Genomic DNA, 25931 nt, shown 5'->3' with positions numbered 1-25931 from the left:
ATTATATCTGAAGACTGAGTAGTAAGTCCTCATTTGTTGAGTCCTCTGGAAGGAGGTGAAGGGCAGGCAGAACATGTGCTGTGGTGGACTGCAGAGAGGAGGGTGAACCTGGGGGCCAAAGCCACCAGCAGAGAGGTATGTCAGGCTCTTGCAGGGGCTGCTCCCCATGGTGGTTCATCCTGGAGACCAATGCATGCCCTTGTTCCTTTTCTCACTTGCATCCTTGTCTGAAGAATGTGCCCTCTCCTCAGGATGGTCAAGTCAAGGAAGAATGAAAGCTATGTCTGGAGCGCCTATGAAGTAATCCTGTCTGGGAATCATTGAAAACACTTGCATCTGCAACCCTAAAGCTTTTCTCAGGAGACCACGTTGGGGGAGAGGCAAAGACAGTTTCATACCTCACATTTTTTGTTTTTTTTTTCCCCTAAAGTCTTTAGCACATAGCGTGGTCTCTGTTTTTTGTGTGTCTCGTTCCCACTGGGTCTGCATATTTGCTAATCATGGAGATGTGCCAGGTCTTCTCTTTCCCAGAGGAATTGCCATAATTTGGATCAAGAAATAACAACATTCCCAGCCTTTTTTCCATCGACATGAGATTACTGCATTTCCTAAATACTTTAAACTGTGCTTGAGTGCATGGCAGATGATTGCAGATGTTGCCACCTTCTTTCCCAGATTTCATGTTTATTTTATGGATGTAGATCTAAGTTCTTGACTTGTCATTCAGTTACAAAGAAAGGACATGTGCCCTTGCTACATAACTCAATATAAGCACAGGGTGGTGATATCTCTGTCATTCTTTAGGACTCTACACTCTACAGTGTCAGAGGGAAAACAATGGCTCTGATTAATGAGCTGCTGCCTCCAAAGACCAAACAGTTTTGACCTAGAGTTGCTTTCTGTGACCTCTTTCCATAAATCTGCAACTCATACAGCGATCTGTATCATGGACAGCCAAGAAAGCACATGGCATTGTACGTTCAGGGAGTTGCCTTTGAGCAGGTGTAGTCGAACTCCAAAGGTTATGTTTTGATTACAGAAAAACACAGAAAAGTTCCTGTTAATTGACACAGGGGTCTTTAAGCATCAGCACACAAAGCAATAAGGTGGCCTTGCTGAAGAGTTTCTGCTGATTACAGAAGGAAGCCAGAGTGACCCTGTGCCACTTCATCAGGAAATGCTGATGCATCTATGGGTGAGGAAAAGCCTTGTAGGAACAAATCCCAAGAGCAGGGCCAATGTCTTATCTTATCTTTAAACACTCGCTCTACTTAGCTGTTGTTTTTACTGTGCTGTTGTTGATGTCTCCTCCACTTGAGACTAATGATTTAATTTTTTGTTGTTGTCACTAGGAACATTTACACCCAAACTACTCTCTCTGGCTGAGCTACACAAAACTTCTATTTGCGGCAGGAAGAGAAGAAGAATGGGTGTGAACTGCTCCCCTTTCTCATGAGTCAGCTAAACAAATACTAGCTTCTCTAGCTTGGAAAATCAATGAAAACATGAAGCCTGTTGCTTTGCCAGCAGATATTCTTGGGTTAACACTAGCATTCGAATATCCTGAAAGAATCTTAGCCATCTCTCCTGATGAGTTTGTGATTGCTAATTTAATTTTGGATTAACTTCTTCAGCTTCTGTAGGAATGGAAGCTCTGCGTCTGGCCTACAGGTTGCTAGCTCTGTGCCCACACACAGCATTTCTGTTGCAGGACCACTCTGGGGGATTCCTGGTTATTTCTAGGTGGAAAACAACAGGAAGATATGCTTCTTGTAACCATTCCCCTTAAACAAACAAAGAAAATAGAGAATCTTTAAAAGTTGCTGAACCATTTTCCTTAAAAATAATATTCTGCTTGAATAGCAGCAGTGTAGGCATGGGAGACAATTTTGGCAGAAGATACTGATGGGTATTCAAGGGACCCTGACGCCCACTGTATGTGGGCTCTTTGCTCCTTGCTTTTCTGGCCTAGGTGATGTGTTGGGCTTGCAAGAGCCAGCACAGAGGAGCACGCTCCTGGGTGCTTTAGCACTCTGGAAGCAGTTTCCAGGTGAACCCTGTGCTCTGCTCGTGCCCCTGTTGCTGAGCTTGGGTGGGGGGGACTTGCAGCATCCAGCAGTCCCACGGGTGGGTTTCCCAGCTGTCAGGAAAGAGGGTGGGTTGATCAATGGCCAAGTGAGGGTGAGGTCCTAGTCCCTGGGCAGTGGCATGGAGAAGCAAGCTGTGTACAGAGCATGAGCTGGACTTTCCTGGCGGATCTGCAGCCCATTTCCCATGCACTTTCCAAGGACAGGCTTTTCAGGGAGATTACTTTTTCCTATTACAGTCAAGCCTGCTTCTTGGGTCCATTAATCATCTGCTTTCTTTGTGTTTCATCCTCCAGTTGTGAGAGGATGTCACATGTCTATGGTTTGGATTCCTCAGCAAAGGTGGTGGAGCTGTCTTATTTTAGTTTGCCCACTTCTTTTGGGTAATTTATCTTGATTTTGCAATTATCTTGGAAGTATTATGTAACTGAGATATCCAGTCTGGGCATGTGGAGAATAGCCTGGCTACCAGCCTCCAGCACGCGGACCACTTGTTAAAGTGGCATTCCTACCTCATGTGAGACTAGGACTGAGACAGGGTCTAAACCCCTACTCATCATCTCCTCTAGGAAAAGTAGTTCAGCAGGGAATAAACCAGTAACCTACAGCGGTTTGGCCTGTATCAGCACCTGAGGAGGAAGTCACAGCTCCCCTATATTAAGTGCTGTACAGATGCATAGGAAAAGATGAAGGGTTTAAATCTGTACAGACAAGTTAATTTATTATCTTCGATATACACATGGAGAATTGAGGCTTAGGAGAGCAAATAGCCTGATCAAAACCAACTCCCTGAGCAAATCAGGAGAGAAATGAAATGGGAGAGAAGCAATCAAACCGCATTAGGTCTAGAGGGTAAGTTACCCTATAGCAACCCCTTCTGACCTACACGTTCCCCATCTGCAGCCCATCAAGGGGACCTTTGGCCTCTGTACTGACTTGGTACCCATCAGGTGGCTTGACATAGAACTCACTAGCCGGCAGAAAAGAGGAAAATTGAGAGGTTTGTTCCTGACTTATAGCTAAGATCTTCACGACAAGAGCATCCCTTCTTCTTCACTGGGAAAGTCAATGCTAGCAATAATATTTCATTTAGAAAATTTTGCATTTTGAATAGAGAGCATAAGACATTTTATTAATGTCAATGCATGTGTCTGGCAGAATCAAAAATTGGATGTCCTTCTCCCACCCAAATTCACAACAAAAAGCAAGGAAGGTGGGTCTTTTTAGTTATTTGCTACTGTCTTTTTAAGCCTTTAAAATAATAGAAAATTACTCGATTATAACAAGTGAAAGCTGATTCCAGGAGCTGAAGACTTAATAAACACACCAAATATTGCAAGGCTTGTGATACAACAATGCTGGCAGTACTGTTGCGTCTTCTCTTTTCATAGGGGGTAACCTTGAAATAAATCCTAAAATGATTACAATGATTGGTTTAAACACACACAACTTTTCAATGAATCCTTAAGATTTCTAATTCCAGTGAAAATCGGATTTCCTTGGGGATATAGTCATGAAAATACCCTTTGAAATGGGTACCTGTTCATTTTTCAGATGTGCTCACACTGTGTGCTTGTGATGAGGTACCCTAGCATCCCAGAGGAAAGCACGTTGTCTCTCCTTCATATCATTTACTGCAGACATGAACTTGTTTGGAGAGACTGAGCTCCACCAGTTTTGCCCTGGCAGGCAGCATAGGCAACAGCTCTTCATCTGCACGACCCATATCATTGGTGGTCACCTTATTACTGGTGACCAGGGCCACGCACGCGGTTTGTACGGCCCCCATTGATTCCAAAGTGTTTTCAGAACACAGATTAGCTCCCGATCCAGGCTCTGACTCAGAAATGCTTTGAGGAAAGCATGGCTTACAAAAGTATCCCCAATCTATTGCCAGCAATGAAGAAAACAGTTTCAAAATGTTGTGTCTCTCCTTCCTCCGCTAACATCAGCTCTAAAACTCTGACTTCCAGTCCTTTCTAATGGGACCTGATGTGTCCTAGGGCCCAGATCTATCCACAAGAGTGACTTTACACACATGAATAGTCCCTGGAGTTCAATCATGTGCAAAAAGCTATTTGTGTGCCCAAGTGCTTGTGGAATCAGGGCCTTAGTCTAACCTGCTTCATTTAGCTGTCAACACAGTGGTCTCCGGTTTGCCTAGCAATTATTTCTTTGTCATCTGATGCAGAGGTTAGGTGCTCTTTCATACTGTTCTTTCAGCTTTCCCCTCCTCTGTGCGCCGCAGTGCCCAAAAGGGATATGTGGATCTCTTAATCAGATATCATATTGACGTTAGCTGTCACTATGTACGATACCTAGATACATTCAATCTCACGAGCATTTGTGACTCCTCTTGTGGGGATAGCTGCTGGGTAGTTACAGTGCCTGGAGAATGCTTGAAGGAAGGCCGTTACAATAAGAAACAGAGATTAAAAATAGTTTTTATCCATGCTCACTGATGGTCCTAGCATGAGCAATCAGGCTTAGTGTGGGAGGGATCTCCCTCAGCCAAGTGAGATAGAGTTAGGAATCATCTGACAGAGAGGTGAGGCAGGTCACACATTACCCTCTGCCTGGGGATCCTCCCATGTTTAATGTTGGCTGTGCTGCAAAATTAGATTATCCCAGGAAAAAACAGTTTTCAATATACTTTTCTTCCCTGGATAATATATCAGTCAACCTTTCACATTTCACTCCCAAGGATTTGTGTGGTTGTGCTGTGTTTGGGGTTTTCACCATCAAGAGCAGAACGTTAAAGTCTAAACTGAAGGTAGGAATAAACTCTCAGAATTAGAAATGGTGCAACGAGGCTCTGGACAAGGTCTGTCCTGACTCAGGGCTCTTTCTGGGGGCTGTCTTTAGCCTGGTGATGCTACGCTCTTGAATCTTGCTGTAGTCAACTTGCATTGGAAACAAGTAATTGAGGGCAGGAACCTAACATCAGATGTAACATGTCACTTCCCAGGAGGAGTCTGTCTTTATCCCTTGCTTTACAGAGGGGATGTTGTGCTAAGACCTATTTGTAGCTCTGCAGGAGGCGACAGGCTCTCTGCTAATTTTGCGGTATAATCACTCTAGCATCTTATCCCAAACCATGCCAGAGGATCTAAGGAAGGGTGCTGCACCAGGTTCCTCGCCCCAACCAGGCAGCAGTGTTAGCTTCACAAAGAAAATGGCAGGGACAGCCACGGCACCGATGCTGTTTCCTGGGCCTTTATACATCATTCTGCAGAACAGAGCCTGCCAAGCTGTTTGTTCCTCTGCAGAGCTGTGCTATGGTAATGACGTGGTTGGCGTGAGTACTTGTTTTTAATTTTATGACCCTTGTAGCCCTAGACCAGGACCAAAATTATTTAGCAGAGAAGAGGAGAATGTTATTTTAGGCCTGGACATTGTAATTTGAGCTATGCAATCAGAGCACATTAGCTTCAGCAGGACTTGGTCCAGCAGCATGGGTCTCCCATCCCACTCTGGGCAGGTTGTAGTCCTGGTTTTATAGCGTACCACAGAGTACTACCTTAGAAAGTTGTTCTTCAAGTCTGAGAGTTGTTATATAAAGTGCAGAGTAGCTGTGAAAAACTTTTTTTGAGAAGTGCTACACATGTATTGATTAAATGAACCAAAATGAAATATATTGAAATGGTGAACATTCACATAGCGCACTAAGAAGGAAGAGCACTGCAACTAAGGTACATGGCGTATTTAAACAATGCTTTTCCGTGGGATGCCAACATTGGGTTAACTTTGCCCTTCCCAGAACTAGATTGCACCTGCCTGTGTTCCACAACTCCTGCAATCAAAAGCTTACCAGCAAGTAAGAGACCTGCACACAGTGTCCCAGAAGATTCTGCAACACAGGTTGCCCTGGCACCACTGACCGGTGCGAATGAGAATCCAAAGCTAAACAAATGTCAGGGTGCAGGATTGTGGAAAACGAGGGTACGCGCTGCCAAGCATGATGCAGCCTACATGCCTGCTTCTCTCTGCAGGAAGCTGCTTGCAGCATCCTAACGCCTTCTTAAAGCCACGAGTCTCCTCAAATATATAAAACAAATATGAAAGTGGATTAGATCCCTTTCTTCTCATCCAACATGCCCCGGGGCTGTCCCCAGCTTTGCCTCCAAAAAATGAAGTCTAGCTCTAAAGGGACCATGGGATGTTAAAAATTTTGTGAGGCATCATCCTGCCAGTTTTGGCATTTAGGTGTCCTGATGTAGCACAGCCTAACCTTTTTCCCCCACTACTCTCTGAGTTTTGCCCTCAAACTTTTTTTTCCTGTCCATTCAGCTTTGGCTCTGGTGTGCCAGAAAGGGCACACGCTGTGTTTATATAAACCCTCTGTCACCTGGCAGCAGCGATCAAATGTGTGTGTGGCAGAGGAATTTCTCCTCCTGTCCTCCATGGGGTAGAAAAGCACTGAAATTACACTTTGCTTATTCTTTTTTTCAGCTCCCGAAGCCAAAATAAACTTTGGGAAAGAAGTAGCTCAGAATTATAAACAGAATAATTCAAAAATACTTTTTTTTCTTTTAGCAAAACTAATTATAATAAAATATTATAAAAGCCCAAGGACTGCATTGCTCTCCGGTCACAATAGCAGCTCAGGTCTAATGCCAGCTGCCTGGCACTGCACTCCAGACCCCTCCAACAGTGTCACACTTGCTCATGAGAGGTAAAATTCAGGCCTGTTCAAAAGGCCAGCTCGAGACATCAGCTAAGACCCCCTAAGCCCTAAGAACAACTGAAGGCACAAGAGGAAACAAATAAAGGATTATTTCAAACCCCAGGATTTTCTAAGGCAAAGCAGCACCTGGCTGAAGTCACAGCGTAAACAGCCCAGAGCAGATCACGGTAGTAGCTGTGTCCTGGGAGAGCAACACAGGACCCAAACAACCCTCTGCTAGCAAATATAATGACACTTGATAAAAATATTCAAGGCTGTTGGCCATCTTTTGGATTGTTTTTGCAAAGCTCAGCATGTGGTCTTAAGAGACTGAAATACTTCAGCACCATGAAATAACATATGCCAAAGCTCAGCCCATGCCCAGTGTAGAAACCAGAGGGGACTCGGAGTCAAGTGCAAGGGTGTACTTGCCTGACAGTGTCTCCTCCTCCAGAGTTTGGGGGGTTTTCTGTTGATTCTTTGCTAAATGTGATGCTGCGCCCTGCACATGTCATCCTGAATGTGTTTAGGAATAACGGTACTTCTTAAAAGAAACAAGGGAACTGCAGGGCTGGAACCCACTGGCTATTTTGCTTCCACAGCATTACATGTAATAGTAGTTTTTAGATAGGGCCATGCTAAATAATGTCACACAGATGCATTGGAGGGAGTTTGTGTTGGCCAGACTCCAACTTCTTATTCTGCAAAGGACTTTGGAGATAGAGCTACAGTGTCATCAGTTATGCAAAACTGGGAGAGGGGGAGGCTATCTCTGATGCTGAAGCAATGGCCAGGACTAGTTTGAAGTTTCAGCTAGAGGTCTATAGGGAGGGTCAGTATGCCTTCGAAGGGAGTCCAGCAACATGCTGTCTGGGCAGGATCCCCTTTGGGAAGGATTCTCTGGTGCCGTGAGATTAGCTGGCCTCTGCTGAGTTACTGATGGGAATTTGAATGGCTCATGGAAGAAGCCAGACTCTCCAAAGTGGGAGTGATTCACTCTCCACACTGAGAGAATATGCCAGGCTAAGAGCATTTCACTCAAATCCAGCAAAAGAGAGATGAGAGTTGGGAGGTAGGAGGCAAGAAAATCACTGTTTCATCCAGTTGAAAAGTTAAACCCTAATGTTTCTCTTTTTGCTAGATATGTTATCTTCACTATTCTGCTGAGAATAATGCCTCTGTTATAAGCCCAGCTAAAGATTTCTGGCTTATCAAGTTCAAGGCAAAGGAGAAGATATAGATTTGAAGAGCAGGAGGGGAAAGAAAACATACAGCTTTAATGGCAGAGCTTTGGAAATTGAGATACTTATCTAAGTCTGTTTTCTCCTTTCCTTGATTATGTTACTTTGAATTTGGACAAGGAAACCAGCCTGGCCAACCTCATTTCTGTTTCTTCTCAGTTTCACTTTCTGAAAATTATATTGTCGTAGATGTACACTCAGATATGCGTCTCACTGAGGACAGTTTCACATTCAGAAGACATTTCCTGAGCCAGGAGATGATGATGAGAGAGACCTTTATCACTACTGTCATTAAAGACCATTGTCATCGAGACCTGACAAACCTTGTCACACTAGCACTGAAGATGGTGTCGCAGGCACCACTGCAAATTTGCCTTGGAACATTACACCGGTATACAGCCACAATGCCCACAAAGCAAAAAGCTTGCTATTTAGTTCAAATGAAGTATTTGTGAACGGTGCTTTGGAAAACAGCAGGCTTTTGATTTGCTTTTAATGTAGCAGATGCTTCACAGTTGTGAATCAGAGTGCTCCCCAGAATTATTGTTTTCTCTTCTCCCAGTAACGTATGAGCTCACACATCAAATTATTTCCCAAAGACTGGACTCCTTCCACTTTTATATGTGTGTAACATCCTTTTGAAACGAATCTGTTCTCCTACAACTGCAATAATTCAGTAGTAAAGCTAGCTCTAAATAAAAGGAGAGAAAGACTACTAGCAGAAATGCAGGTGCTCAATGTTAGAAAAGAAGGAGATGAATAAAGGAAGCTAAAAACAAACTAAGGGAATCTCACAACTAACTCCACGCTCAACTGAATTGCATCAGTATAAATGCAAGCACTGTGTGGGCCCCCAAATTAGGAAGTATTTACAAAACAAAAAGCTTGCCTCAACTGTATTGTGCCTGTTCTCACCATACTGAATAGCCTGTCTAATGATGATTTCTTCTTTATTTGGGTCAGGTCTTGCTGAGGAAGAATTTTTTGAGAAACCAACGCTAAGCATTGCAAAAGACCACATTGTCATCTTACCAGGAGACACCCTAAAAATAAAATGCAGGTAAGGATTGCTCCAGCAATGCTGGATTTCCTTGGTTGTATTGATTACCTTGGCACAGTACAGCTTCTGGGTAGGGTAGAGCAAAGACTGCTGCACAGCCAGCTGGGAACCGGTGCTGTTTACCCTCACGTGCATTTCTACGTGGAGGAGAATTTGATGGGCTGTAATACAGCAGGGAGGAAAGTCTCAGGTCAGCATTCAGTTTGGCCAGATTCTTTATGTTGTAAAGGGGCCCAAGCAAAATCCTGAGTCAGCACATGGGAAAGCTTACGGGAGGGGAATGTACCATGCTTAAGGACATGGCTGGAAAATCCTCATCTGAAAATGGGTTCAGATACAGCTAAAACCACTCTTCCCCATCCATAAGTAAATGACAAACAAGATTACCAGGGGATGTCATTAGCTCTTTACGTATATATATATGAGCTTAAACTTCCTAACTTCAAATACCATCTAGCCTATAAGATGACAGTTAAATAAACAGCAGTTAGTATGTGTACATTCAAAGACCTGACCTGTTTAAACATACCATATTCTTTAAATCAAAGATAACCAGGACTCGTAAAAAACCAGACTGCTGATATTGTAAATTATGGCAGCTCTTCACTTCTTGGCACAATGTGTAAAAACTAGCCATGCAAGAACCAAGCAAAATTTTAGTAACGAAGCGTGTTTACAGGGAGATGATCCTCTGGAAATGGGGGATATAGTGTTTGGTCACAGCTGACTGGCACACAACTATATATAATACAAAGGTTCAGAGCACTTTCTGTTGTATCAAACATACATTAGCTTGCTCGGTCACACCAAAGGCCTCAGACTGAGATGTACATAGGTGTTGCTTATTCTGAGTGTGATTTATACGCCAAGCTACTGTGAGAAGTTGTTTTTTAATTTCTTCCAAGAGCATTGTAGGAGAGAAGGTTTAAGGTAATACAGACTATCACAGTTTCTCTCTCTCTCTCTCACACACACGTTATTTTTACACCTTCTTGCAAAGTCCCCTTGACTGACAAAGTCCCCCCTGGCCACTAAAGGGATGGTTTCTTGCAACAGAAGTTACTGGAACCAGTAAGAAAAAGCAGTGGAAAGGTGACTCTAAGCTGTAGTTTATGGTGACACATATGTCCCTTCTGATTTTTGTCCTAGTCTATTTAATTCATTGTTATACTGAAAGATAAATTGACTCATACTGTGTAAATTTGTGATGTCTTCTGGAGGCAGTTTTTTCCAAATACCTCCAACTAGCCGTGTGGCTTATGAGGTCAAAACAACCTTACAGTGCTATTTTTAGCTCGGCAAGCAGCAAGTATGATGGCAATAAAGTTTAAACAGTCCTTTAAAATGTAGGTGAAGTGCTTCATAAAACATGTTATAGGGACATGAGTTCGGTGTAGTGCTCCAGGCCAATTAAATCAATACTTTTCAGCAGTTCTCCACCCACTGCCTTTTAAATCTGTAGGAACACCCTATTTTTCTCATCTCACCAGATGAATAAATAGATGAACAAATTATTAGCACTTCAGTCCCAAATTGCTTTATGGATGCAAAGCAATAAATCCACACGACAGGTCTGAGAAACAGAAAAGTATGCTAGCATGCTTCCGTGCTAGCATGGGAAGAGAGGCCCGGAGCACTTCAGTTCCTTGACTCAGGTCAGGCAAGAGCTGGGAGTAGAAGCTAGAAGTGTGATTTCTGCACAGCGAGTGCAAGATTCCCTGTATCAGGTCCCTTGCGGATGTCTGTCATCCTGCCTCCTCTGAAACACCAGCATCTGCACACTCGCAGATGAGCTCCGGACTGGCCCAAAGGGAGCTCTGAAGTCCTTCCAGGGCAGGTAGTACCAAGCAGGTAGCTGCTGAAGACTGTGGTAACTCTGTGTGAACATCCCTTCTCCCTTAAACTCCATTCATTTGAGGTTCTTGGCCAGGATTTCCTGATTTTTGGCAGTCTGGCCAAAGCTACTGCTGCGACTCCGCTCTGCCAGATGTGTGAAAATCCCAAAGCAATAGCCAAAGTCTTCATCTTCCACCAGGATAAAATATGCAGGAGGAAAAACTGGGCACGTGTAAAGAAGCACATGTGTGTAAAATCCCTGACCTGCTCTGCAGAGCCACTGTTGCAGATTTCCAGCCCTGATGGACACCAGACTGGGTGACGGTAGAGGGGCAGGGACATGATGACATGCTGGGAGTTGAGTGTCTGAATGTGAAGTGGCATTGTTCCATATTCCAGGTCAGGAGTCCCATTTCTTGACAGAAGTGGTCATTACGTCATTAATGGCGTTAGTAAGGTAGGGAAAGAGCACTGGGTAGGGACCTCCGCGTCAAAAAATAATTCATCGCTCTGAAGGACAGGAAGCTGGTATGACGGATGAGGTGGGGTTGTCCAAGTCAAAATGCATCCAAAAACGAGGGTGAGGCTGTTCACCAGAGAGGATATTCACACTTTTCCCAGTGCTCTTATTCAGCTACGTGCTGGGAATAACCTCAAGAGTTCAGCCCCATGTCCGCATCATCTTCAGGAAGGCGACAAAAGGACGGGCAGAAACGGGGGCCAAGAGGATGTTTGTTTAAGTGTCACTGAATTTGCTGGCAAACGTGTTCCCTTATTGCACCTACTGCACCACTACAAAGCCACTGGCCCAGAAAGAGTAGTTAGAGTTATTAGCTAACTGGAAACTTTACACGGCTTGCTTGTTACATATGGTTGGTATTAGCATCTCTGTACTGAGTCAATGTGTCTAGACCGGATTTTTCCCTGGCAACACTCAGTTGGGGAAATCCAGAGGTTGGTTCTTACTCCTTCCTCAGCTCAGCAAATGCCAGTAGGTCAATGGGAATTCACTGAGTGAGAAGGGGTGTCCTTCTGAAGAGTGGCTTCTCTCTGAAAACACAGACAGACATAACTGCTTCCGTCTAATATTAACTTATTCCCCAGAAAAGTCCATGGACGATTACTCCCATACCCCACCAGTTTCTACATCGACCACCAAAACCCAGTCTGCTACAAAAAGACCATAATCTTAATCTCATAAGCACGTATAGCATGTACTAGTACATCACCAGAGCCCTCAAAGTGCAGCCCAAGCAGAAGAGAGCTCCAAGAGCTCCTGCTGCATGGTGTGGCCTGATGTTTCCAGCACACAGGACTGGCGCAACCAGTACCTGTTACCAAGCTAACTTAGATCAGTTGAAAGCTCTCTCAGTCCTGCAACGGGTTATAAAAAGGCCTTGCTTTTTGTCGGTGAACTACGTAGAACTGCATTTGACATTAGCTGTGATCATAGAAAAAGACAACCAATGGGTCGGGTGGGTGAAATGGTGTATCATCTGCCCTGCTAGCTTTATGTTCTGACTGCTGTGACAAGGTGAATTGAAAAAAAAAGTGTCTTGAGCAGATATTCTAAGATTTGTAATTTGATTAGTTCCAGACCCTTCACAAAAATCAAGATTGAGTCACTGCTGATTAAGCAAGAAAGGTGATGCGAAGTTACATAAACGTTCTCCTCGCCCCATGCAGCCTTAGTATAGCAAAATATAAGTTAATTTAGCTGGTAAAATATGCAAAGTCCTCAACTTGGAAGAAACATATAATCTTATCTGGTGCTTTCTAATGTTTGAAGTGGCTAAAATATAATATTATAAAAACAAACTCATGTTCAGGAAGTCTGTTAAAATAAAAATTAAGCTTTCCTCCAGGAGCTAGCTTGCTACAGTTCCCACAGACTATTTCAGGAATCTCCCCTGCTCTGGGGAAGAGTGTGGGGTGATCCACCTTAACTCCTTATGGGTGGAAATGCAAACACCCAACAACATTTATCATTCATTTTGAAATGACAAGAGTAAGGAACACTGGGAACATCGATAACGGCCAGAATTCAGCCCAAATTTTGTCTGAAGTCATGACTCTATCTTTAATTTTGGTGTGTTGTGTTGACAGGGGAGCACCTTCTGTAAACTGGCTTTTGAGGGAGGACCAGAAGGAAGACCCCCGGGTGCACATAAGTAATTGTCGCAATAACACAAGGCAAAGCTGCAGCATGCTTGTCATCAGGAAAGTCATAGCTAATGACACCGGTTACTTCACCTGCATTCATGATGACTCCCCATCTAATGAGGATCTCCTGGCCAAGATTTATGTGTTCGTTAAAGGTAAGAATTTCACTTTGGTTTTTTGTTACGGCTTTTTGGTAATACAAGCTGTGTTCAGCTGTGGGATCTGTGCTAGGTAGAACAAGCAATCCAATTCAGATGCTTTTACAAATCTCACCTCCCCACTGGCCCAGCGCTGGAGCAAGCACCAGCTTTGACATTTTGAAGAGGCTGGATATATTTGGATTTTCATGCCAGCTCAATTTACAGGGACATAGATGTGAGAAACAGAAATTACCTATCTTGTTTAATTCCGAGACTTGAAAACTAGATTGTCCCATCTAGTTTTGTGTTCCAAACAACTGATACACTGATTTCTTTAAACCTCTTTTCCTTTTCTTTTCCTTTTAAGACTAAATTCTTTTATCTTAAAGGGTTTTGCTATCACAGTGCTTTTCCTAAGATTCATCATGAGTAACCAAGTCCTCTCTCTTTCCCTTCCTCCACAGGGATGAAACTCCCCAACAACATTCTTTGTAATTCCTCTCTCTCCTACACATTTGTACACTGCTTTGTCCTTCACATCTGTGACACATACTTAGCAAAGCTGGATGACTGCATTATACATATTTTATTGTAAAAAATGGCCCATTGCTCATTTTTGTTCTCTTTGAGCTGCCTCTCCCCCATATGTCAGAATCATTGAGTTCCGATCCAATAATAAATGGAAGCAGAAACTTCAGAGGAGCGTGGTCCTCTATGATTAAGTGAATATAACATACTGAACAACCATTTCAATAATATGAATTTTTGTTAGAAGAATATTCCCCAAAAATGCTGATTTTTTTTTTTCAAATCTACTTGACAAATGTGTTACTAAATCACTGAATCATCTTGGATCTTCCAAGCTGAGACTGTGAGTAATCAGATAAAGGAGCTGACTTTTAGTGTCTTGAATAGGGGATGACATGAACTCCATTGGTGCTGAATAGGCTTACTATTCAGTTCCCCACAAATACTCATGAAAATGACTTAATTTCATTTTTCTAGTAAATGCTAAAAAGGGATTCTTTGAATCCTCTTACTAAAGCAAATGCTAGAAAGGCAATGAGTTTGTCTGATATTATTTGAATAGGTCAGCAAACTTATACTTACAGGAAACATGTATTTGCTGGGCAGCTCTGATAGTCTCATGGTATTGCTAATGCTGGTGAAACCATCATGAGGCGTGATTTCCATCCCAGGGGGATTGTGATATACCCACACAGCTAAATTCAACTTCTGCGCTACTAGGTGAACACACCTGTTTGATTCTTGTGGATGACATTTTCCTGTTTCTTTATGTCTGTTGAAAATAGTCCCTTTCTACCCTTATCCTGCTTTCCCAACAAGTCTTCCTCTTATCGGAAAGTAGCTTTTTGGTGTTACTTGTTAGTTCCTGCAGTCATTTTTTTCTCCCTTTCTATTTCCTTTTTTTAATTTTTCTCTGTTACTCTAAGCCCTGCTTGCTTTATCCAGCCTAGTTCTTGTGCTGAGCTGTTTCCTTTTCTCATTACACACTGCTCAGATGCCCCACATCTAATATTGTTAACCCAGCCCAATGCCTACACTTCAGGAAACAGTGCATTGAAAACTCAATTCTCTATCCTGATTCAGCGCCCTGGCTGGCTACCCAGGCCTTCATTAGTCTATGGCAGGAGCACGTGCAGGAAATGTTATGGATCTTTTGGGACCTCCTGAGCATTTTCCTTAAGAAAATATCTCAAGTTATGAAATGCTTGCCGGCGATGCACTTGGAACAGTGCTAATCTAAAAAAATCGCAGGATGTCCTCTTGCTTGCCTGCGACTGCTGTGCCAAGGTTCCCCTGAAAAACAGCACTGGATGGCTGTTTTCTCTAAATCACCCTCCTCTCTCAGATGCAATTTAATTGTGCCATATGCCCTCCCTGCTCTGAAAGCTCTTACTCAGACTCCTGTGCTTTAAAAGTTATTGAAGGAAAAGTGGGTAGAAAATGAACCAGGTTGTGCTATGCGCTCCACGGGTGAAGTAGTGAGAAAGGCAAGTCAGCGGGGATCCCTCTGGTCCATGTCCTAGCGAGCCAGCTGCTCATCCACCCCAAAGCAGAGCTCTGCCACAGCAGTTCAGTTTACAAGCTTGCAAGTGCCTGCTGGGATCTGGCCTGCCAGTCTGAGGAGGGTGCTTGGCCCCAGTGAAATGAAGCTATTTATACCTCAGCCTGGATGCTGTCCTCAGGGCATGCTCTTCCTCCCATTCAATTCCTGTGTACATTTGCTGAAAGCCAGCAGGCTGTTTTGGGGACAAGAAAGCTGTTCTTCAGTGAGGGCTCTGCGAATTCTGGAGTTAAGCAAGGCCTTCAGAACGTACCTACGATTTTCTTCAATATTTAAACATGCCTTTTTAAGGAAATTGGTCTGACAGTGTCTGGACATCACTGAGAAACCCATCAGTTGTCTCCAAGTGAAGAAACTCACAGTTCCCTGTGAGTGCCAGAGAAGGGAGGGCTCCAAAAGACATCTCTCTGGACGTTTTGTGGAGAGAGCAAGTGCTCAGCAGGGTGTTTATGAGACTGAGCCAGGTGGAGTGAGAAAATGTTGAGCCAGACCCTGAAGGCTGGAGATTCCTCTGAGGTTACAAGCCATTATTGCCAAAAAAGGAAGGGGAATGGTATTTTTTCCCTTCGTTCCTGGCCTGCTGCTTGACACCGAAATGAGAACATGATTGTATCGGAAGCCCTGCTTATTGGCTATTATTTCCTGTGCTTGCTTCTGTTTTTACAGCCTCCCTGGTGGAGTTTCTAAGCTCTGTCAGAATCTGGCATTCAGCAGCTCTCCCCCCCGGTGCAATTGAGCCGTGACCCCTGCACATCAGTCAGATCATAAGGGACCCGAAGGCGGCAGGGTCAGCCACCATGCCTCAGCTGTGCATTGACAGTCTGGAGGGAGGGAGAACTCAGGATTTGAATCCTGAATAATTGTTCTCGAGGCCTTATCTGCTTTCCACTGCAGCTGCAAGTCCCAAGGATCATAATTAAAAAGCAAGACAACCCCGTTCTCCTGTTGCCCATCTCCTGGTTGAAAATACAACGTAACTTAGGGTTGGAACTGAAATATTTGGGCATTTTTTAACTGCGTTGTGTAGCTTCATTGCAACTCTGAGGGATAACCTCTGCAGCGAAACGCAGCGTCTGGTCGAACGCAGCGCTGCAGTGCTGAACGGGAAAAGCAGCCAAGCAACTCTCTCATGGCTGCTGTCAGAGAACAGGGTGAATGGGGGAAGCCCACCTGCAGTCCACAGAATATGCTGTCTTTGCTGAGCCAATTCTGGACCCGTAGCAGTCTTCACTGCAAATTAGCTGCCCACGTAGGAGCCCACGTCAGAAAGACTCATGTGGATGGCATTTCCACTGCAAATGCTGCCAAAGCCAGCTAGCCAATGTCATTTGCTTCTATCTATCTTCTGCAATTACCCTTCCCAACCAAATGGGTACCTCCCTGTGAGGAACATACTCATTTATTTCAACCTTTGGGATTCCTGTGCCAAAGGAAAGGGCAGGCTGTCTATTTTGTGTTAAAATATAGAGAGCCCTCTCCACAATGCTTCCTAGGGCACATATAAATTTTAACATGGCTTAGAGAAGGAGGAAAAAAAGACAAATCAAGCAAAGATTCGCTCCACCTTCCCAAAGGGCTATCCTAGGCCTCAGCCTAGATAGAAGTCAGGACTTGCAGCTCTCAGCTATTTGAAATACTGTTACTGTCAGCAAAGCAACTGCCTCAAAGTAAGATAGTCCTCAGGGCGTCAGCTGGAAGAGCTCTCTGTACCAGCTGAAATGCTGCCTCAGCTTTTGCAGTGATTTCCCCTTGCAGCCCTTAGCTCTATGTGGCAGTAAGGGATTTGCTACACCTTTTTGTACCGCTCGGTCAATGCATCGGTAGGAAGGAGCATCAGCTCAATTCTGTTTTGCTTCCCTCCATCAGCAACTTGTCTGACATTATTACTGTGGTAACTGGAATTGGTTACGTCTTGCCAAATAGCGTCTAGAAAAGCTCATCCAAGTTTCCAAGATGTGCTTTGATTAGTGGTCCGCACACACCAATAGTACTGTTTTATTAGAAGAGCAGGGCTAAAGGAGGCAACCTCCTCATTGCAGCCATGGGACAAGCAGGCCAGCAACAGACATCCTCTATTATTTTTTACGCAAAGCAGGGCTGTTATTCTGTTTCTTGAAATAATTATGGCCGTGATAGGGCTCGTTCTCAAATAACTACTTCAGAAACACACGAGTCCCACCTCCTCTCACCAAGATACTGTAATTGGCACAAAATGAGGTATGTGAGCCCAATACACCAGTGTTGGCTGCCGCACAAGGGTCCAAGTACAATTGGAATCACCAATTCCTGTTTGTGCCTAGTGTGATTCACTCTTTGAACACATAGATTGGTGAACATTTTAACAGTGTCTTCCCACCCAGAGCAATTCAGCTGCTGGTGTTCCACCATCTCGGTGTTACTGTGAGTTAGAAACACAGCAGGATTGAGGGAGTAATTTGTTTCCATACATTTGGTTTTCATCACTGATGTTCGCAGGAACACAGTGTAACTAGAAGATACCCCTGCAGAGAATTTGAGTTCTGGCTCCTTTTCAAGTTCATATGGACACCATGAAGCACCACCACTGCAGGCTTGAGCCATAGTGCAGTCCTGCCAGGAGTCCAGAACACAAGAACTGGAAATCAAATTTGAAGCAAGGCAGACTTATATGGGAGCACAAGTCCTGTTAACGCCATTCTGAAGGAAAAAGGGGGATGCATCCAAGCAGCTTGTCCTGTCAGAGCATGCATCTCACTGCTTGTCAGCTCCAGCAGCAAGGCATCCCCAAGGAAGGGTACGAGTTCTCCCTTGCTATTGCAAAGAATCAGGAGGAGAGATGGTACAAGTACTGCATCAGGGTAGAGTGTAACATCAACCATATTCTCTTCTTTATCAAATGGTACAACCCAGAGATGTGAAGCCCCATCTTCTTCATCCCTTCCCCACGAAGAGAAATCTAAAGAGGATGGAAGTGCATGAAAGCACCCCTCACATGAGATCATATTTTGGTTCTGATATTCTTTGAAGCTGATTTCTGCCTCCTTAATTCTCTTGACAGTTCACAGAGATAATCTGAATGTGAGAAGCAGAAATGCAGGGCCAGGGTGACAGCCCTGACTTGGGCTTTGGCTTGCTTTCCAGAAGATATTACCAGTGAGAACAGAGTTGGAGCTGCATTTCTTCTTTCCTTCACGCTGGAGACACTGAGACAGCTACACGTGCTGCCAGACACTCAGCAAGCTGAGACAGGCAAATGCTGTCCTGTCTGCTCAGCGTGGAGCCCAGCAGATAAGCTGGCTGTCTCGCTCAGACTGGTGGAAGGGTTTGGCACCATATCCTAGTTAACAGTGTTTAGGGCCGTATGACATGGGAATGTAGCCTATGTCACTGTGCAGGACCCTCTCTCTTGTTCTTCAAGTATTAAGGGCTGGATCCAAGGGAAAAGTAAGATGCTTTCAATTCTGAATCAAGACATTCAGTATCTTCAGATCATATCCTAAAAGGTCACTTTTAAGTGGAGGAGCCTTGTAAGATACGATGTTGAGTGAGCAGCATAAGTTCCTGGCACTAAGTCAGTGACAGCACTTGACATCCAGGCAGGAAGGGGTAATGATCCCCTCCTTCTCGCTGATAAAGAATTTCTAAATGAAAGCCTGACAGCCAAAATCACACACACATTTCACCCACTTCTTCCTTCCCATTTCTTATCCACTCAGTAATTGCTAATTGCTGAGCCTTACCCTTAGGTGCTGGCAGCACCTAATATAGGAGACCTGTTCTTAATGATGGGATTTCAGGTAAATCTGGTGAATATTCTCTACAAAGTCCACGCCTGCCTAAAATCTAGTGTTGTGGAGAGTCAGAATTTATGAATTCTTCTGATGCTTGAAACATAATTCCAGCCAAAGTATGGAGACTTTGTTTTTTTAAAAAAAATAAATCTTTGCATGTTGGCTTTTATTTGTTTAGCATTGAGAAGCATTTTGCTTCCACAATTTTTGAAGTAATACTTTTTAAAGTAATATTTTTCTCTACAAATATTCCTGTGTTTCTTACAGTAATCTCTAGGGGAAGAATGTATTTCATTTGACCAAAACAGAAAGCTTCATGTTGACTCAGAATGGCTTCTGGGGGTTTTGCAGTCACTTTTCTTTTGCCTAAAGAGAAAATATTCTGCTTTCTGTTTAATCTAAACATTCCACCACCAATTCTTTTCATTGGCCTGCCAAACTGAGAAGTTCTTTATTTTCAAAGATCCATTTTCAAAACAAGTGACTTTATAGAAGTTACTCCTGTACCAAGAAGAAGCTTTGATGGGTTACCAGGAATATGGCAAACTTCCTTGTAAAGCTTTCCAAAATACACTGACCAAAGTGTCACGTAACTGCTAATGATCCTATTAACATAAAGAAGAGATTTATAAACCTCCTCTCAGTGTTTTTGACCTTGATGAAGACAAACTTCAATGGGGATTACGTCAAAATATGAACTTAAAGAACCTGTGAAACTCTGCCCAGGCTTCCTAGCTAACGTATGACTGAATGAAGAAAATAAATAGTGAGGGTGAGAGAATTATCTTTAGCAGGAACAAAGTCAGAAGCAAAATGAGAATTTTCAGGAATTTCACAGACATGAACAGCCGTGGATGACTGTCCTCAAAGGCCATTTAGCGCTTATCATTTCTGTGGGCTGACGGATAGTGTCTGAAAGGAGATGTGATGTTATTTTCACAGCTTTAGATACGATACAAATATCACGAGACAAATTGCCGTCACAGTGTATGAAACATGAGCAGAAATGAAAAGCTTCCAAAATCCTGTACAAAATCATGTGTGTGTGTCTCAGGAGGATGTTTCAAACACACAGGCAGGTGATACAATGCTGAAAAGTAGAGTTGTAGGAGAGAGCCTGAGTCTACAACATGCTGAGTTCCTGGGGTGCAATGCTGAAGGCTTTTAAGTCCCTCAGCTTCATTAGCCGGCAGGACGGGGCCCGTGAGCCCTCTGGAGAGTGGGATTCAAATGACAAGCGAGCATGACATAATTACAGACCTCCACCACTTCCTGGTAGATAGTCACCTATATTACAGGTAACACTAAACAAAAGAACAGATGTCACCATGAGGCGAAGGAGTCCCATATCTGTGTTCGCATATTGTCACTGCGGAGGCTTGAAGAGAGAACTGCACGTTCCCCAGGCAATTGCTATTACACCGCTGAGTTAAAAGGGACCCTCCCTAAGCTCATCTCAAGCAGCAATTAATCTCCTCCTAGACAGAACGAGAATTTAAACATGAAGGGCTTCACTGCCTGAAGGTAGACAATGTTCTCGTAGGCACTTGACCTCTGAGTTGCTTTTGTGCGCGGCATGCTTGATTTTTCTGCCTGGCTCTGTGCGTGTGGCTGGACAGCAGGCCCCCTTCCCCTCCGCTGTCCCGCTGCCTCTGCTTCCTTCGCTTTGCTGTTTGTGTTCTCTCTTGAGCCGTGCTGGGTAAACAGTAACACCCTGCCCTGGCTGCAGTTTCCTGCAAACTTCCACTGACCTGGAGAGCCAGACAGCCAGTCTGAGAGCGAGGGGAAGGGGCCTTTCCCTCGCCTTGGAGCTGGTGCTGCAGCTGATAAGTCCCTAACGTGCTACAGCTCTTGTCTTTCTTCACATATAATGAGCTTTGCAGCCCACGGTAAATTATTCTTTTTAATTGTCTATGGGAATTGATAGGTGTTTATGGGTAAGATTCATAGGGCATATTACCTTCCCAACTCAGGAAGAAGAGATGTGCCAAGCTACAGGGAAATACCCTATTTTCATAAAGTGTTTCTTAGCTGAGAATTTTTTCCCTTGGAGTTCAGTGCTGGTAACTGCAGAGAGGACAACACCTGCATCTCCCATGCCACAGCTCTCCAAATTGCAACAGTTGAGTGCAATTGATTTACACCACCTGGAATTAGAGATCTTCCTTGAGGCTAAGGTTATCATTTTTAAAGAGAAGTAACCCTGTCCCTTTTGTTTCAAGAATTTCTGTCTCTGAGAGACTTTTTTACAAGGAGTTAACTGATTGCTGATTAGCTTAAGGTGGTGAACGTGTTTGTAAAGCTGGCAGTGACACTCCCGATGTTCCAGCAGATCATTTTTCCATGCCACAGTCAGTCTGAACTACTTAGGAGTTTCATGAAGAACTCAGTTTTTTGTCTGCACAAACCATAACAAAGGTATCAGCTGGCAGTTGATTAGTTCCCTATTCAGTATTTATTCTTTGTCATTTTGTTAAGGTCCAAAGCTGAGCCACTTTATATTTGCTTATCTGTTAAGTGAACAGTCCACTGCCTGGAAAGCGCTCTTGCTCAGAGCGTCTCCTTCCCAATGCAAGTGGGGTTGGCTTGCTCCTGCTTACGTGGGTTTTAGAGCAGCTGGAGTGAAGCACAAGCAGGCTGCAGGATGCACGGAGGTTTGCTCTGTTGCTCTGTGTGCTGGTACTCTTTAGTGATGATATTATTTTTCTTTTGCACAGATTTTCACAGTTAGGGAGAAGAAAAGCTTCCCTGGCCTCACTGACATACCCAGGGTTACTTATCGAGTGCTTGACCTTCACCTGCAACTGCCTTTTCCTTTCTTTCCAGGATCACTTCCCACTGACGGCCAAAGTGTAGCCCTACCCTCATGTTTAAGCTCTCATGTCAAAACTGTAGTAGTTTAGCTCTGCAAGTAGCTGCCACATTAGCGTCTTCACTTCAGTGAAGTTTCTCCACTAACTCACACAGATATCCCACCCTGTTTAAGAGCTCCAATATTACAGATTGAAATAGGGAGGGGAGGAGGCCTTTGGTAGACAGAGAACTCTCTTTAGGCTAAGGCTATAAACTGGATAAAGCACTGAGATAACACAAATTATAGCCATCTGCTTACTGCACAGGGCTCTAGGAAACCTCACTTACTGTAGGAAAGAGAAGGACCCATAAAATATAAAACCTTTTTCTCTTTTTTTCAAAACAGTGAGAATAATGCCCAGGAGACCTCACATCCGCTAGAGATTTAACAATCAATTGCAGCTCAAGCCATCCTCTCCTTTCCCAACCCAATCTTTATAACCCAGAAACGGCCTTTTGCTGTTGTTAATTGCACAGTGATTTTAAAACACTATCTAGATTTCAAATACCGATGGTAGAAGGGTAGATTTATATATTTTGGCTTCCAGTTCCGATTGTAGCTTATGATTTGGGATAGTGTAATTCGAGCTACTGGCTAGACATATGGCAATTCAGGTGCAGGCTGCTATTAAAAATCAATTAGGAATGAAATATAGCTTCTGTTATATATACTGTAAATTCATGCTTCCCGTTTAAGTATTCTTCAGTAGTTTAGTACCACCATGATGAGTATCTGTCCTGTTTACAGCTGAAAAAAGTAGATTATTTTTAGGTCTGTAGTGAATCTGAAAATTTGGTAGAGGTCAGTCTTGGAGGTAGGGAGAGATGATGGAGGAGAATGGGGTTAAATAAATTTTTTTTCCCTGAATAGGAAATATTTTTGAGAAATTTTATTCTGTTTGACTAAGATATTTCAATCATTGCATAATTCAATATTTTCTTACATTTTAGGATTATTTAACTTTTGCTTAGCTGCCTTCTTTTGATTTATGTTACTTTTTAAACAAACAGTGCTATTCTGAAATTCCCTCTAAAAATACTGGCACAAATATTTTTAAATTCATTCCCATCTTTTCAGTCAAAACAATTAGTCAAAATTTGATCCAGATTTGTGAATAGTTTTGTATCAAGAAGCTCCTTTTTTCACAGCAAGTTTCCTCTTCGCCTATATTCTTGTCCTATCCTGCTGTCACGTGGCACATTAGTTGTTCTCTCTTTTTCTCCAGAGGACTAGAAATAAATATGAATACACTTCCCTTGACACTTTTTTGCACTCCCAGTGTTTGTTGCAAATACACAAAAATCTACTTTCTCTGCTTTTTCCTATAACAAATAATCCAAGAATCTTCTTTTAATAATCCAGGGTTTTCTTTTTAGCAGAAAGGCTTTTCACCATTTGCACAAGTTTTAAAATTGGCTGTAAAAGTATCAACACATTTGATACCTCCAAGTATGGTTTAGCTGGAGAGCAAGACTGCAGAGGTATTAAGCAGCACTAATGCTCAAGGACAAACACTAAACACATTTTCGTAATGTGACTCAGTAGAAGAATTTAGCAGACCTGTTTGTGAAAGTGCATAAGACACTGGATTGAGTATAAATATTTCCTATTAGTTTTAGGGATTGGAACAAGCTACAAAGTTGTGGTCTGGAGATCAGGTTTCTCAGCTCAAGGCTTGATTAGATCCAGTGCCTGCCTAACCAGAAAGTTCAGATATGTATCTGAAACTTCCTAAATGTGGGGAGATTACAGGTCTAATTTTTAAATTTTCTCTCTCACATAACGTTTCTTGCAATGCCCTTACTCGAAAGTACATGCTTTTTTATAGACCAATCCTGTCAAAATAAACCAATGGCATGGAATAAAAGCTGACATGAAAAGACATTACTAGAAATGATAGACATCATCCAGATTTCTGGACTTTATCTTCTGTTTTACTGCCTTGTGTTCAGTGCTACTGATCAGCTCCTTGTCACAGCTCCCCACATTAATCACACATCTCTTGTACTCGCACAGTGACCCAAGTGCCTTTTGTAAAACATCATCATAACACGTGTGACCTTTCTGATACACACAAGGAGCTCCAATCAACATTTGCTCTCATCGTGATGAAGCACGCGGTACATTTTGTCCACTAAGAATTCCATTTCCAGTTCTCATATCTAAAATGAAGCTATCAAAAATACAAAAGGCAACAGTCCCACTCTCCTGTCTCAACCCCTGCCTTTCATCCTTCATGTTTTTGTGAGTGAAACTGGTGTGGGTTGTGGAGTGAAGGAACTCCAGCTCTGCACCGAGCTAATTCTTTGAAGATTAATTCCAAGTGACAGCACTTACGTATTTCCATGACGTTCCTTAAGCAAAGGCTGTTGTCATTAGCCAGGAAATGAACATTGATATGCCCAGATGAATGACCTGTTCCCAGATGAGTTACCAGTCGTGGGGAAATAAAGACAAAGCGAGTGAGATAAAGCAACTCTGTTTTCCTTTGCCAGTGGATCTGTGGAAGAGCAAATGCAAATCTCACAGTCCATGTTCAAACTGTTCTGCAGGTCACCAAGAAGCATAGGTACATCACTTACATGTAGACCACTTGTCACCCAGAAAAATTCAACATAAATAAGCACTTCACCTACTGTTTAATTACAGATCCTCCAGCATGGAATGCACAGCTCCCTGCTAGGGTCCAAAGGGTGAACATTTGTTTTAAATTGAAAAATGTATCCCCACTGATTTGAAGCAAAAGACTGGAGGATGCCAAGGATGGAGTACTGGAAAAGGAGAAATTCTGGAGGGTTTCACAATTTTAGACTCTTTGTTGAGAGTAGCCAAAATGGCCAACACCCAGAAAGGGATACTCGGAATTTTTAAAACTCCATGTCGAGGGTTTTTTTCCTCACTAGCTAAAAAAGTTAGAGAAATATTTTGCCATCTTTTCATGGAGATTTTAGAACATATTCCCAGTTTTGCCAACAGATGAAGGAGGGAGAGTGGCCTGATACAGTAATGCAAGGATTAACGGGATGAATAGATAGCGTTGCTCCAACACACTTCAGCTGGGGCTTTCTTCAGTCACAGAGCAGCTGCCGCAACAGCCTGAGGTGTAAAATGACAGCATGCATTTAGGTGAAAGGATCGGGGCCAGCTGGCCTGGCACATTGGTGCTAAACTAAGACAATCACACCGTTCAGGCTCTTAAACACAGCCTGTGGCTCTGATTTTTGTGTTTGAGAGACGTCTGAACACAGATGAGGGTATACGCAGCCTTTACTGGAGATACTCCCCCACCGTGCTGCAGAGTCAGACCAACACATCCTGAACAGGGGGGCCGCAAGCCAGGCAAGGCGCTGGCTGCCGCTGCGACAGGGTCTTGCCCCGGCAGCCGGACGGGTCGGGCGCTGCCCCGCCGGGGAACTGTCCAGCAGCGCCCGCCTGAAGCGGCTGCTCCTCCGCCTCCGTGGGGAGCGGGAGGGCTCCCCGAGACCTGGGAGTGGCATTGTCCTCTTGATTTGGCAGTGTGGGGGCTTTTTCGTGTATTTGCACAGAGACCTGCCATTCTGGGCAACTCCTGGATGGACAGTGGGGCTACATCCACCAAGCAATAAGTAATTGGGTTTTTTTTTTTTCTATTAAAAATCCCTTAATATTACATCAAGAATTAGAGAAGAAACATGATATGAGGTTACAAGGGTAGTTCAGGAAGCACATTAATGATCTTCATCAAGGACGCTTTTCCTTATTATTCAACATCGGAGAACAGGTCGCCTACACTATAGGTGTTTTCCTTTTCCAAAGCGATAAAGTGTTTGGCCATTGTTGAAGACCTCCTACCAATCCATAGCGATGGATGTGTCAGCCCTGGACGACTGCATTCATTACCAATTTAGCCCATTTGGGAGTAGTTAAGCATTCTTTGAAAACTTAATTTGCTCATAGCACATCCTTTTTTAAAGTACTGTCAGAATACTTCCGAGCACATTTTTGCAACCTAGATTGTTCACAAACCTGTCATGTCAGCTATTTCC

At 43.5% G+C, this 25931-nt stretch overlaps 1 protein-coding gene across 2 annotated transcripts in view; it reads left to right on the top strand.

Annotated features, from left to right (window-relative positions):
• Positions 1-25931, top strand: part of LOC142087829 (vascular endothelial growth factor receptor kdr-like) — a 142840-nt gene that overhangs the window by 28863 nt on the left and 88046 nt on the right. For both annotated transcript variants that reach the window (XM_075162511.1, XM_075162510.1), the window contains exons 2-3: positions 8958-9054; positions 12997-13208. In XM_075162511.1, coding sequence (XP_075018612.1) covers positions 8958-9054; positions 12997-13208 — 309 coding nt within the window. The remainder of the gene's footprint in view (positions 1-8957; positions 9055-12996; positions 13209-25931) is intronic.

The sequence above is a fragment of the Calonectris borealis genome, chromosome 13 (genome assembly GCF_964195595.1).
Source record: "Calonectris borealis chromosome 13, bCalBor7.hap1.2, whole genome shotgun sequence".
In the NCBI taxonomy this organism is placed as follows: Eukaryota; Metazoa; Chordata; class Aves; order Procellariiformes; family Procellariidae; genus Calonectris; species Calonectris borealis.
The sequence above is the reverse complement of the archived record's forward strand: the minus strand, read 5'-3'. Positions and strand labels throughout refer to the sequence as shown.